The sequence below is a fragment of the Balearica regulorum genome, chromosome 8, assembly GCF_011004875.1.
Source record: "Balearica regulorum gibbericeps isolate bBalReg1 chromosome 8, bBalReg1.pri, whole genome shotgun sequence".
Classification (NCBI taxonomy): domain Eukaryota; kingdom Metazoa; phylum Chordata; class Aves; order Gruiformes; family Gruidae; genus Balearica; species Balearica regulorum.
This window is the reverse complement of record NC_046191.1, coordinates 29995993-30009819: the sequence shown is the minus strand read 5'-3', so window position 1 is coordinate 30009819 and position 13827 is coordinate 29995993. Positions and strand designations below refer to the sequence as shown.

Here is a 13827-nt window from a genome sequence, read left to right as displayed (position 1 = left end):
TGTATCGAATGCTGACCACAGCAGTATTTGTCCTCTGCAAAGAGGATACGAGCAGAACAGTCAAATCTGCATAAACATCGCATTAATAACAGACTGGGCGAAGATTGCATTTTAATACTGAGCTCCAGCTGAAGTACCTACTTATTTAAAAGTTCAGAGAAGCTTCTTTGGTTGCTAGTACCCACTCCTAGGGAAGGCTGTGCATATAACGCAATGCCACAGGTCTTGGGCTAGGACCTCGTGCTTCTTCCCCTGGCTTAGGAGTTAGGGGATCAGCGATGCAGTCAACCCCCAAAGTCATGCCGTGCATGGGTAAGGGCTTGGGAAACCAGCCATCGCTAGCACTTACAGACCCCTGCATTTTGGGGGTCAGCGCAGAGGCACCGACTGCTTTTCTGAAGAACAGGCGAGACCACATCTGCCTCTGCTGGTTTCTCTCACACTACAAATCAACCTTAATGATTATTTACACTTCCCTCTTCCAACCTTCCTCTTATGTAAACATACTATAAATACAGACTTGGCTCAAAGCCCATGAATCTACTGCTCAGCTTCCCCCGATCCTAAAGGTCCTTCTCTGGACAAGCTGTGATTTAGCTCCAAGTTCCTGTAAGCCTGAGCAACTTCTTCCAACCTCCATCAGCGCTAATGTGACGCATGCCCTTGTACTACCGATGAGAGACCCGTACCTTGAGAAACCAAATCCAAATTTCGTCGTGACTCACATGGATTTCTTCACGGCCGTCCTCCTTCTGTGGCTCCCATGAGCCCTTTATGGGTTCTTCACGGTTTTGGAGGGAACACTGACAAAAGTCACCCTACACTGTACATGCCATAGGACTTTGCCCTGAACAAGACCAAGACCTCTGGCCAGTGTCAGATAATCCGTCACTATAAGCTACTTGTATCCAAGCCAGATATTTATTGCTATTGATCTGCCTGGTCCCAGCGAAAGACTTTTGTTCTCCCAACCCGGGACTTTGACCTCAATTAAGTTATGAATTTCAATCCGATAGACTGCTCCACTTACCCTGCTGCTCTCCCTGACTGGATTAATTAGAATTAGCTAGGCTGGGAGTCACCCCGAGCGCCTCATGGATCATGTTATTTTAATAATAAATAAAGAGACGGCAGCAGCATACAAGGAAGGATTTTGAAAGATTGTTCATCCAAGAGCATCATTCAGAACCTGCCAATACTAATTTCTCTGAGTTTGATTACCTCATTTACTTCTTTTTATTTCTATTCATTAATTGAGTTTTATCCCCCATTACTTCAGCTCCCCAAATGTGCCCTTCCTATAAAGGAACCAGAAACACACTTCGCTGTTACAAAGTTTTATGACTGCAGCTCATCAAAAGTATAGTTAGCAGGAATGGAATAGTCATTAAGCATTTAATAATCTAATAGTGCTGAGAAAATATATATATAATAGGGGAGGGGAGGGAAATAAAGGAGAGGGACAAGGCAACCCTGTCTATTGCCACAAAGCGTGCGCTGAGGGCTCTTTATACAGATATTAATTGGCTGGTAGACAAAACCGAGTGTCTTCAAGAAGGTAACATCTAACACTGGAAAAAATACAGATATCCATCAGGATATTTTCTGACATCACAAAAATGCCTTTGGAACGAGCCTAAAACGGACTGAATACCAAAGACATTTGATTGGCAAGGGGAAGTTTCTGAACTAGCGAGTCGGGGCCTGATAGCTACATTATCCTTATTACTTCTCTTTCCCTATAAAAGCAATTACATAGTTGAAGATGTCGGGTTGCCCAGGACTGTACTGAAATGGATTGTCTCGGCCAGCCATGTCACAGACATACTACAGAGTTATTGACCCATAAATGAACACTTATTTGTCATGCTCATTTTAATGTTTAATTGGCTGGAACAGCAGAAACGGATTTAGACGATGGAAGTTTACCAATTCTTCCAACGCTGGTACCCAGCTTGCAGACAGCCAACTCCTAACCCAAGAAAACGCAGCAGCAAACTTCAACGTACCTTCCACCTTCATGTAAGTTCAGGCCTTCGTTTTAGTAGAAACATTTCTCAGGACAGAGTGGTTTATTCCAGCCAAGCTGAGCCTTGTCGGAAGAGGACAGAAGACCCATTTCAACACGGGATGTCTAAGCTGGGACAGCCAATTGGTCTGTTTATAAACTAGAAGGTTATTCCAGGATAGGATTTACTTTTTTTTTTTTCCAAAAGGGAGCAAGTGAGCAGTCTCTCTGTGAGAGGCAGAGGGAGGATGGCATCGGCCTTTGTTGCCCTATGCAGGCAAGCACCGCCGAGACTTCTGCTATCGCTCACACCAGCGGGGATGCTGGTTCACATGGATTTCCAAAAACCTTTTGATACATCCTCCCACCAAAGGCTATTAAATGATACTGTCATAGAGCAAGAGGGAAGGTCTTGAGCTGCTTGATAACTGATTACAAAAGTAAAGATGGAATAGGAATAAACAACCAGCTTGCACAATTGCTGGTGATTGCTGGTGTCCGAGGGATCTGTGCAAGGGCTTGGGTTGTTCAACGCATACAGATGAACAGGAGAAGCAGGCTGAGAGTGAAGCATCCAAGTCTGTTAAACCAAAAGCTGACTGTAAAATGCTACAAAAGGATCTCGAGGTGAAAAACCTGCAGGTGAAATTCAGCACTAAACACCAAGTAATGCATAGGTGGAAAAACAACTAAATCCACAGCGATGGGCTCCGAAGTAGCTATTACCTCTGTGGAAACAGCTCATGAGTTATTATGGACAGCTATTATAACACCAACTCAGTATTCAATGGTAGTTAATAAAAGGCAAACAACAAGGAGGCATTTGGGGGGAAAAAAAAAAAAGAGGAAATAAGAAAACATCATTATATTGCTTCATTAAACCTCATATTGCACTTAACAGCTTGGGCACTGAGAGAAGTGCTACTCCCTTCATCGGAAAGGAAATCAGAAAGAACTAGAAATGATTCAAAGAATGGCAAGGAGCAAAGTTACTGAGCAGCTTCCAAATGGGGTGGGATTAAATAGATTAAACTCCGCAGTCTGAGAAAGAAGTGATCAAGGGGAATCAAGGAGGCCAATAAAGTCAAAAGCAGGACAGAGAAGGTAACTGGGGGAACAATTACTGTTTCTCATTACACAAGAACGATGGGCTCTCACACGAAATGATCGTGGCAAGTGCAAAGCAAATGCACAGTTAAACTACAGAACTCCCACTGGCATAAAAGGTTGGGAATCTAAAGAGGGATGTGAGAAATTTATCAAAGAAAAATCCAGGAGCACAAAGATAATACCAATGGTTCAGGAATCCTCCAAGCCGCAGACTCTGAGAAAATATATGAAATTATCACTGTATGCTTACCCTACTCTGTCCCCTAAGCATTCACTCTTCCCTGCCGCTGGAAACACGATACTGAGCTAGAAAAACTCCTGCAATGACAGCTACTTCTGCATGGATGCAGAAGTAAGACGTAAAAGTTGAGAGACGGGAACCTCCTAAATTAGCTTTGCCATTTTGAGTGCCATTTTGCAACTTAACAGTCCACAGAGCCAAGAAACAGCTATGATCATCAAAAATCTTACTTAAAATCTAAACCAAATAAGCATAAAGAGTTATTTTCCCGACATCTAAAGTGTTAGAGCAACCTTATTTAGGAAAACAACAAAAGTACTTTGCACCAACAACTGCAAATTCAAGACGCTCCAATGATGCACTCAGAACCAGGGTTTTTGTCGGGTTTTATTGTGTGTGGGTTTGTTTAGTTCTGTTTTTTAGAGCAAAATGGAAGAGACAACTGCCGACAACAGATGAATACAAAATTCCATTTGGAAAGTAGAACCAGACTTTCCCATATTGAAAGGGAGAAGGTGAGCAGCAGAATTTAACTCCTTCAAAACAGGGAAAGCTTTTTCAAGAGGCTGAATGCAAAAAAATAAAAATGTTCTGGGAACCACCTCTCCTGAGCAAAGAGTAGCCGACTGCTTGGCAAAGGTGGTTCCTTTGGCAGGGAGGGGTGACGCCAAGGCTATAGGAAATGAAGCAAGGCTAGAGACCATTCCTATGGTGATTAGAGACCATTCCTATGGTGATGCGTTCACCTGAAAAACCAGCTCGGCTTCCAGTGGTATCCTGTTTGTGCAGTTAACCAAACACCTTAATGAGGGGCTAAAGCATTTCCAACAACGACTTCACAAATTACAGGTGTTCTAACACATGCCTATTTCAAAGATGATCCCGAGACCAAGAGACAAAGGGGCATGGGACCATCCCATGTCCTCAGTGGGAGGCATTCAAGGTAAGGAAGGCTCTTGCCTGCCTCTGCAAAGACATATAAAGACAGTAGGGAGCTTCTGTTTCTCCCCTGCACCAGAACACACGACAGCACCGTGGTGCCACCTGCGCTGACCTCAAAGCTCACTGCTGCTGGCCTCTGTCTGCTGTGAGCGTGGCAGAGATTGCAACCGTTACACCACAAAATAGCTGTGCCGGTCAGGCACGGAAACAGGGACAAGGCTCCCTGATGCAGAGGGTGGTCACGCTCCCTGAGCTAAAACTACGTGCTTACTGCCAGACTGCATTCCTCCTGCACCGGCCACAGAAAGTGCCTCCCTCTGCACAACGCAGCCCTCAATACAAGGTGATGCCCACAAGCCATGCAATCTCACAGCGAGCCACTAAAACATGCGTCTGTCCTCAGCCCCCAGCTTTAAACCCTGCATTTGGATTACCCTGAAAGCAGCTTTACATTTTGAGGGTAAAGCAACAAGAGACCACTGCTATTTTTTTTTTTTTTTCCTCAGGATGAGCTCTTGAATTTCATCTTTCAAACACCGGTTTTGCACATAGAGGTTGAAAGGACCGTGCGGAGCCTGAAATCGCTGCTGGAACAGCACAGAAACCTGCAGTTGCTTTCTCGGCTGGTGAGCCTGCTTTGCAGGCAACGCTGCACGCGTACTGCCTGAGCAAGGGTGCCAACTGCTTTGCTGCACCAGCAATGAAGCAATGATTCATATGTCTACAGGGAGCAGAAGAAACAAAGACTGTACATGTCAAGCCTGGAAGATGGAAAGAAACAATGCAAAAAAGCCCAGCCTGCACAAGCAGCAGGAAACATCTCATTCGCCGTACAACCTAGTTTGTTTTGATGGGGCTTGAGGTGTCTTCAGAAGCTGAAGAGCAAACCGGAGATAAATGTCTGCATCTCCCAGCATATATTTAGAGCCGCAAATATTTTGCAAATGTTTCTGCTGAAAGGGACTTTTCTCCCAGTAGGTAAAATCAGCATCTGCTGAGTGGTGACCATTTAACATTCAACCTGCTGCCAATCTACATTCCACAGAGAGACCCGCAGGAGAGACATGGAGCTGTGCCACTTCCCATAACTGTGTGACTGGCACCATGTCAATGCTTTAATGTGGAACGCTACCCTCTGTCACTAAGCAGATCTCTCCTTTCTTTTGGCTAATGGCTTTCACACCCATTGGCAACAATGTCAAGACTGAAGGGGTATGAGCCTGCAGAGTCTTCTGAGATCTGCTTGGCAAAGCTGACTATAGAAATACTGAGATGGGGATTGGAGGGGGGATAGAAGGAAAGGAGGAAACTATTGCGGTTAATAATTCTGCTCTCATTACTCACTGCTTTGCTTTTTGTCTTTGTTTAGCGTCTTCATCTGCTTGCCACTGTCCCTTCCTACTGCAGCTACGGTCAATTCAGCAGTACCTGCGACATCCTTTGCTTGCCGTGAGCGTAACTATGCCAAAGCCTCTGCAGCAAACATCAGATCCAGGACAGGGTCCCTCCTGGCTTTATGAGCCAGGCTTTTAGTATATTTAGGGGGAAATTTATACTAGGGACATTAACTGCAAGGGCACAAGGCTCAGACATTTTCCTTTTTAATCTCGGCCAGGTTTAGAGAATGGTCATAACAGCCGAGTACGTCGGCAGCTGGCATCCTACCTACACGTGTGTTTGCACCCGTCAGCTTGCAGCAAAGGCGGTGGGCTGCACGGACACGCACGTATTCACTGGGGAGCGGGAAAGCTGTGTAGATACAGGCCTTTGGTCCTTGGTCAGAACAGTCACAATGCACTGATTTCATAGAACCATAGAATGGTTTGGGTTGGAAGGGACCTTAAAGATCATCTAGTTCCAACCCCCTGCTGTGGGCAGGGACACCCCCTCCACTAGACCACGTTGCCCAAAGCCCCATCCAACCTGGCCTTGAACACTGCCAGGGATGGGGCATCCACAACCTCTCTGGGCAACCAGTACCTCACCACTCTAACAGTAAAGAATTTCTTTCTAACATCTAATCTAAATCAACCCTCCTTCAGCTTAAACCCATTCCCCCTTGTCCTGTCACTACACTCCCTACAGATACAGAAAAATGAGGGCATGAGCTATATTGGTTGCACGTTTGCTGAAACCAGCTTCATTTTGAAATGTCTATGCAACGCCGCCAACATAAGGCCAAAGCAGCCTGTGTTCTTGCTGTGAAATCCAAATGAACAAGACTGAAAAGAAAAAAACCCAGGCAGTGACAGGCAGGCAAGCAGGTCTGACTCTTCCCTGCTTCTTTTTATCCTATACAGGCACAATCCTACTAAAGTCAGGCAGGAAAACAGAAAACACATACAAATAAAACAAAACCAACAGACCACCAACCTTTGCAATCTTCGACATAGCCATAATTTCTACTTCATTTTTAGCTAATGGTGGAAATTAGTCTTTGGATAGTTGATAAAAATCAACCTGTCTCTGCTGGGTTAGTACCATGATCTGTGGCCCAGCAACTACTTCTAGTACAATTGATTTTCCTTTTTGGCAACCAATAGGCCAGTCAATAATAATGTTGTTTGAGAACGATTGAGTCATGCGGGAGATGAACCCTCCCTGCCATTTATTATGTTTGTATTGTCTTCATTTGAAAAGATTTTTTTTTTCTTTTTTTTTTTTCCTTTCCAATGAGGACGTGAGTGAAGGTATTACAAGGGGACGGCTACTCCAGAATCCCTCCGACTCACAAGTGTGTTAGCATGCAAATAGGAAGATGCACCAAAGAGCAACCAAGTCTCTCTGCAGACAGCACAGACACTAGATGCTTTTCACTGAAATTACTGGCGTATATGAATGAATAAAAGAAGAGTCCGCATTTACTAGCAACAGATTTCCTAACCTGATGTTTTTCAGCTTTGGTTCTCACATTTCCTTCTCAAGACTCCTGAGGGTCCATGGGTGACCACTGAGAACCTGCTGACAAGTGGTTTGAAGTCTCAATACAGTGATTTGCACCTTTATTAGGAAAGTGAAAGGTCAGCAAATAAAACCTGAACATCGGTTATAGCTTTTTTCATCCTTGTAGTCATAACTACAGTATAATTTTAGCATACACAAATGATTACCATACCATTGATAAGATGATTAATAGAACCGCACAATGATGTAGTTTAAAAATCATAAAATAGTATTTAGATACAATTTTAACTCAACTGCTCTACCACACAGATATGTACACAGTTCCACTTACAACCAACAATATTTATTTTAAGGCTTGTTCACATGGCCAGGTAGGCTCGCAAAGCTTTTTCAGAGCAAGCTGATCTGTGGCAACCACTCCAACATAGTTCCCCATGCACTCCCGAGGGCACACCCTGAATGCAGAGATTATTATTTTGGAGTAAAGAGTACCCACAAATGGAACAAAGTGCAGCCACAGCAAGCCTGGAAGCAGAGCCTTATGGTCTACTGTTTTGATGTTATGTACTAGAGATGCCATTTGTCATCCTTTCTCTCACTCTACCACGATGCCCTTCATCTTTCTTAAAACAGCACAAGTAATTTGTATACCTGCAATGCTCCCTGAGGAGGATGAGCAATCACGGGGCGCCTTTGCACCAGAGCACAGAATCCTCCTTTTCAAGCCACCTTACTCGCCTTGCTCTCGCAGGAGGAGGTGACCAGCCCCAAGAGCACTCTTCCACCTAACAGCACCGAAGCGGTACGCTGTGCCTCAGCTTCCCCCTCAGTACACTAAAGAAGCTCCTCTGAAAGCTGGTTGAGCAGCACCAGGAGCGGAGCAGAGTTCTGCCGTCTCCTCCACACTGGCACTGCACCATCAGATACAACTGAGGTGAAATAAAGTCTCTGACCAGACCAGCTCGCTGCTCCTGGCATGGGAACACTGAGAGTGCCCTGGCACAGCCGCAGGGGAGCACAATGTGGGGCTGGAGGAAATATTGCAAGGAAAAAATTCCCTGTAGGGGGAAAAAGGTTGTTCTTTTGTTGCTCATCCTCTGCAAGGAAAACTTAATTCATGTCTTCATATATTTTAAAGCTAGAAATGGATATTATAATCACATTGCTGAGCTCCTTCCTAACTGTTACGTTATGAATATACTCCCCTTCCTTTCACTCCATCACTCAGTTAGAAGCCTACATGTCAGGCAAACAGCTCCAGTGGAAGGAGGCTGTTTTCAGACTGAGCATCTCCAGCAGAGCTGCAAATTACCATACCACCACCCACTTTGAAATGGCCTCTGGCTCTGAAGATTTAGGTAATTCAATTACACAAATGCCCCTTTTCAACAAAGCAGAGAAGCCTGTTGCCTTTCTGTATCCCCTTGCCCATGGCAATCGCTTACCACCTCTTTTCAAATGTGGTATTAGAGCTAATTATGAACAAATCAGAGAACTCAATGGCTGCAGCTTTTCAGTGAACCACCCTTTTTGAAAGCGCAGTACCACTGTTTAAAACAAAAACCACGGCGCTGGACCACGGCAGTCCAGGAGCGTGTGGTTATTCCCAGAATTAAAAAGCGGTTTCGAGCACGCTACAGGAATGAGCGGAGCCAGGCGACCTCTCCTCCTGCTCCCAAGCTGCCTGTTTATTAACAATGAGCAGTAAGTTGACTCTTGCAGAGCCTCTTGATCTAGAGACTGCAAATAGTTTGATAACACACAGCACAAAGATAACTAAAATAAGGCAGCAAAAAGAGAATAAGGCACATCTGCAGGCACAGTGAACTGGTATGACTTGCTCCAGGTCACCTAGCAGAACACCACCATCACCATCTGCTTAGGGCAGCTAAATCCTTTAGCACACTCCAAGAGAGCCAAGATGGAAGAGCATTTATTAAAAAGGTAATGGAAGAGAGCATAAATCTGTCGTGCTGTTTGACTAACTTTTTAGAAGCATACTAAAACACAGGCAATTTAAAAAAAAAAATTGGTCTATAACATTTCACTCCTTCACTACCAGCTCATAACTCTCCTAATCCCTAATTTATTCTTTATCTCTTTTTCTGCCTGCATGTACGTACTGCTGCAAAATTGAAGGACAGAGAAAAACACCTGAAAACCTGAGCGGCGGATGGAAATCGCAGAGGCTGCTTGCACGCCGGGCTCTGGCAGAGGTGCTGCATGCAGCCTGCGAAGGGAACCTCTACCGAGAGCACATCACTCTGAAATAACAGCGCCGCTGATCCAAGTCACCGCAGATTCCCTTACACTTAACCCACTGTTCTTTATAGCCTACACATTAACTGATAGTGCATTTGGTAATGTATAATAGCAGGGGCTGCGGTGTTTATGGCCTGTTAGGAAGCCAGAGTTTTTTCCCCTCTCCCTTTTTCTTCTGGTTGCTCTTAAAATTCCTTCTGCTCTTGCTTTGGATGTGAATTCTTATGGGGTAAAGGTCAAAATAAAAAAAAAAAAAAAAGAGAAATAAACATTAGGTCACAAAGTCTTGAAATGTTATTGCAATTTATATATGGCTGAGAATAAAAATGTGTCTGCCTTCTCTGGGAACACACCTATGTGCAAACAGAGACCTTTATAAAAAATTCTCCTTTATTACCTTGGTGGGGAAAAAAAAATAAAATCAAAGATTGATTTTCTTTTTATGGCTATTATTAACCTTTTGTTACTGGCCAAAAATAATCTGGTTAGAAAATGTGCAATACATCAGAAAGAAAAAAAGAGAAGAAGATTTTAACAGAAAATTAATGTTCAGGAAAAAAATAAGATGACTCTCCCTTCAGCCTTTTCTTCTAAGAGTCAAACTTTACCTCCAAAGTGAGACAAACATCAAAGAAAGGACTTTTCAGACTGCTGCAGCTGTACAGCGTCCCAGATAGAACCATGTCCCGGGCTGCCAGGGGACGGGCAGGTGTCTGATCCGACTCCTGCCCAATTTCAAGGCAAAGCTGTTCCCGTGTGTCTTCGACACAACACTCACCAGCTCTGACTGAAAGGCGACAGTCTAGTCTGGCAGCGGGGCACACAAAGCCCTGTTTGTACTTGCTCCACTGCCCCTCTTCTATGTAAGGAAAAACTCCCATAAAATCCATTACAACTGGAATCACTGAGGTCTAAGCATGAAGATACACGTCTCACCAGCCACGCTTTCTAATACCCATCCCGCCTGCAATTCTTGCCCAGGCAAGGGCAAGAAAGAGTTTTCTACAACAATTTGATGCGTGTGTTAATACCAACACAGCTATTTTTAGCCTGTGAACACTACAGGTCTGCTGACAGGCCTTCAGATCGCAACTGTGCTTATGGTCCACCTCTTACAAATTCCTGAAGCTTTTGTCGCAAGGCTGCTTAAGATCTCATCGGTAAGAGCTAGCAAATTTGTCAGCAGAGGTCTATCTATGTCCAAACTGGGCAAGAGAGCAAAGCCAATTAAGCACCATGCTGGTAAAGAGCAGTCAATCATAATTTGACAGAAATATGTCAGACAAATATTTCCGAACACGATCGCATTTACACGGGTCAGCTCTTAATTACAGCAAGCTGACAAAACTAGGAGTGTTGACTCATGAGCACAGGCAGACCCAAGCTGGCTGGGATGAACCACTTGCAAAGCAGTTGCTGAACCAGTACAGGTCACAGCCTGGTCTATTAAGGTACCCTAAAACTGCTGTTAGTTAAGCTCAGACATGTGGCCTGCAAACTGCAGCGGCTAAAAAGCTGATTTACATTCAGGTAAGTCAAGTTGTGCTAGAAATAGTGACCCCCAAGGGGGTGAGGTGGGTTTGTGGGGACAGAAATGGCATAAGCTGTTTGACTTTGCCCTCGGTTGGCACTGAGATCCTACTGTAGCTGTTGCGTATCCACCACGTTGTGACCTGAAGCATCACCTACCCCTGTGGGGTGCTCTGCCAAAACCAGGCATTTATTGGATGCTTTTCTGCTAGGCAATGTGGGATTCTTTCCATTAGTCCACAAAGTTCTGCTGAGAGCGCAGTGTTACACAAAATACACCGGAGAACACACTTTATGTAGGAAGCGACCAAACACCTCGTACGCAGGGAATCCCTCTCGCCATCAGTACCACGAGTCACACTGGAAGCCACAGCCAGGTGATCAGAAAACGCTACTGCAGGGAGAAGCTTCAGAAGGAACTGAAAAAGGCCCCTTACGACTATGTATTTCATTTAATCAAGTTCTGTTGTTTTTCCCAGGTTACCTTTTTGGATGTTCTTCTCTGTGATAAATGCCCTGAGAGAACTTGCTATGGAGTTTTGGAAGAATTCAGTTTCACGCAAAACATTTGGTCAGGAGGCTACATAACACATCAATCAAATTCAACTTCTTATTCCTTTCTTACCTGGCTGTTAACGTCAGCAGCGTGCTGTAACAGTACTGAAACCAGGTCCTTGTGTCCTCTGTCGCACGCCCAGTGGAGCAAAGCCCGGCCCTGAAACATCCAGGAGAAAATTAAGAAAGCCAGAAAAAAAAAAAAGCACAGAGAGTCACAGTATTGCTATGAAGGAGTGAATACCAGTAACAAAATTAACACAGACCTTTTAAAAAAAAATACACTAATATTAGTATGTAACATACTATTGGTTCTGATTTGGACTTACAGAATAATGCTAGAAATGTTAAAAGTGACACATAGTTCAGTCTTTCATTAATGTAGCATCAAACCCACAAGCCAGCAAAAATTTAGAGGGGAAAAGCAGCAAAGCATGAAAAGCAGGAGCCATAATATGATTTGTTTTCCTATATAAATTTGGGATTTTGAAACCTCTGACTTTTGTTGGAGCAAGGACTTACAGAGCAAGGGTACTATTTTCAATGCTTCCTAAGTCACTCGGACACCAAGTCCCCAGCAGCGCATTCCTCTGGCAGGTCCGAAACACTCAACACCCAAGGGCCCGGGTAGTTTCGCACACTGTAACAGCCCGGCGCAGAGCCTGGAGTGCTTATAATGCAAAAATGCATTCAAAGCAGCAGCGGAGCCTTTTGACAAGCAGCTTGAAGACATTTTCTATAAACTATAGATGATTTTATACATCGGCAACTCCAAAGAGAAAGGTAGCTCCAAATAGCTCGAGATGAAAGGTTTTCTTCTCTATTTACTACGTACACTTAGTAAATTAGATTTACTGTTAGTATCAGTCTCTCCTGATTTAGGACGGCATGTGGCACACTTGCAGGGGATTCCTTGGAAATCACCCTGCGGATAACCAGAAAATTATCCCCCAAGCTGCGGCACCGACAGACTGACCTGTGTTTTCCAGTATGCTACACAGATGAAATCAGTGAAACTCGCCCACGCCTGGTTATAAATCTCTCGGCAGAGCAGTGGGGAACAAGGTGAGCAACTCATTTATCTGCTAATGGGAACTGTGAGCCAAATTTCCCCGACCACGGTGCCAAAACAGCAGGAGGGGCAGAAGACACCTGCAACCGAAGCTCACGCTGCTTCTGCTCGATGTTCTTGGGCAGGGCAGCAGAGGTAGAACATGATTTTGAGTAAGGAAATGCAATCTCAGACACAAGGCATTAAGCTTTTTAACACGCTTTTTGACCCAGCAAGTAATTAATTTTTGTAACACATAATTTTAATGTTACACTAATTAACCCTGAATTAGAATGAATTTTCTGACAATGACTTTCTGTGGAAGCACTGATGACATCCATGGGCCATTTAATGATTGATGTTCTTGCACTCAACACCACTATCAAAGTCTAAAAGTGGGAAGAGTATAATATAAACCAATTGGTAAACATGGAAAGATCTTTAATTTATTTTTAGCATACTTTACTCATGTCTGGACTGGTAATTACTTCAGAATTAGCATTTCAGTTGGACAAATAATATCTACTTTTTTGTGCTACAGATGTTTATTTCAAAAGAAGGAAGCACTATCTGCAATAAGCACAATAGCAATAAATACTTCAACAGATGATTTCAGGTTTTTTATATATGCAAGAGGAATAATATTGTAATTACACAAGTGTAATTATTGTGCAATTACACAACAAAATAAAGGCATTTCTATCCTTTATAACAAAATCCACGTTCCAGATTAGTGGCTAGAATATACTGCTTTGCATTTGTCTCTGGACAAGCAAAACCTCATGTTATTGGTGCTGAACTTGGCTGCAACCAGTAAAGGAAATCCAACAGTTCTGGAGAGACAGTGCTGCACAGGGCTACTGCAGCACTGTGCGAGCGGTCCCTTCCCATGACACTGGAAGGCTGGTTCTGCTGCAAATGTTGCCTTTTGAACAAGAAACTGAAGCCTGATCATCTAGAGTCATTAAAAATCTCCTTGTGCTATTTGCAGGAGTATGGATTTCAAGTCTTGGGCCAATTCCACTTTGGGTAATTACACTCTGCTTACCTATATATTTTCTCTGCAATTCTAAATGGATACAATATTTTCCAATTAGTGCCTTAAATGGCTCTGCATCGTAATTGTGCACTATTAAAAAGCTGACACGTTCCACCCAAGAAATGTCTGCACCCTTGCAGCATGCTGTGCCCTGAACATGGCGTGTAAAGGACTTTGGAGACCTT

At 43.9% G+C, this 13827-nt stretch overlaps 1 protein-coding gene across 2 annotated transcripts in view; it reads right to left on the bottom strand.

Annotated features, from left to right (window-relative positions):
* The window catches only part of ACBD6 (acyl-CoA binding domain containing 6), an 86157-nt gene that overhangs the window by 30792 nt on the left and 41538 nt on the right, over nt 1-13827 (bottom strand). The window contains exons 6-7 of one of the 2 annotated variants that reach the window (XM_075760391.1): nt 11623-11712; nt 7185-7259 (exon numbers count right to left, since the gene is read on the bottom strand). In XM_075760391.1, the coding sequence (XP_075616506.1) occupies nt 7209-7259; nt 11623-11712 (141 nt within the window). In that variant the 3' untranslated portion in view covers nt 7185-7208. Of the gene's footprint in view, nt 1-7184; nt 7260-11622; nt 11713-13827 lie in introns of those variants that run through there. The other variant, XM_075760390.1, reaches the window with a different exon arrangement.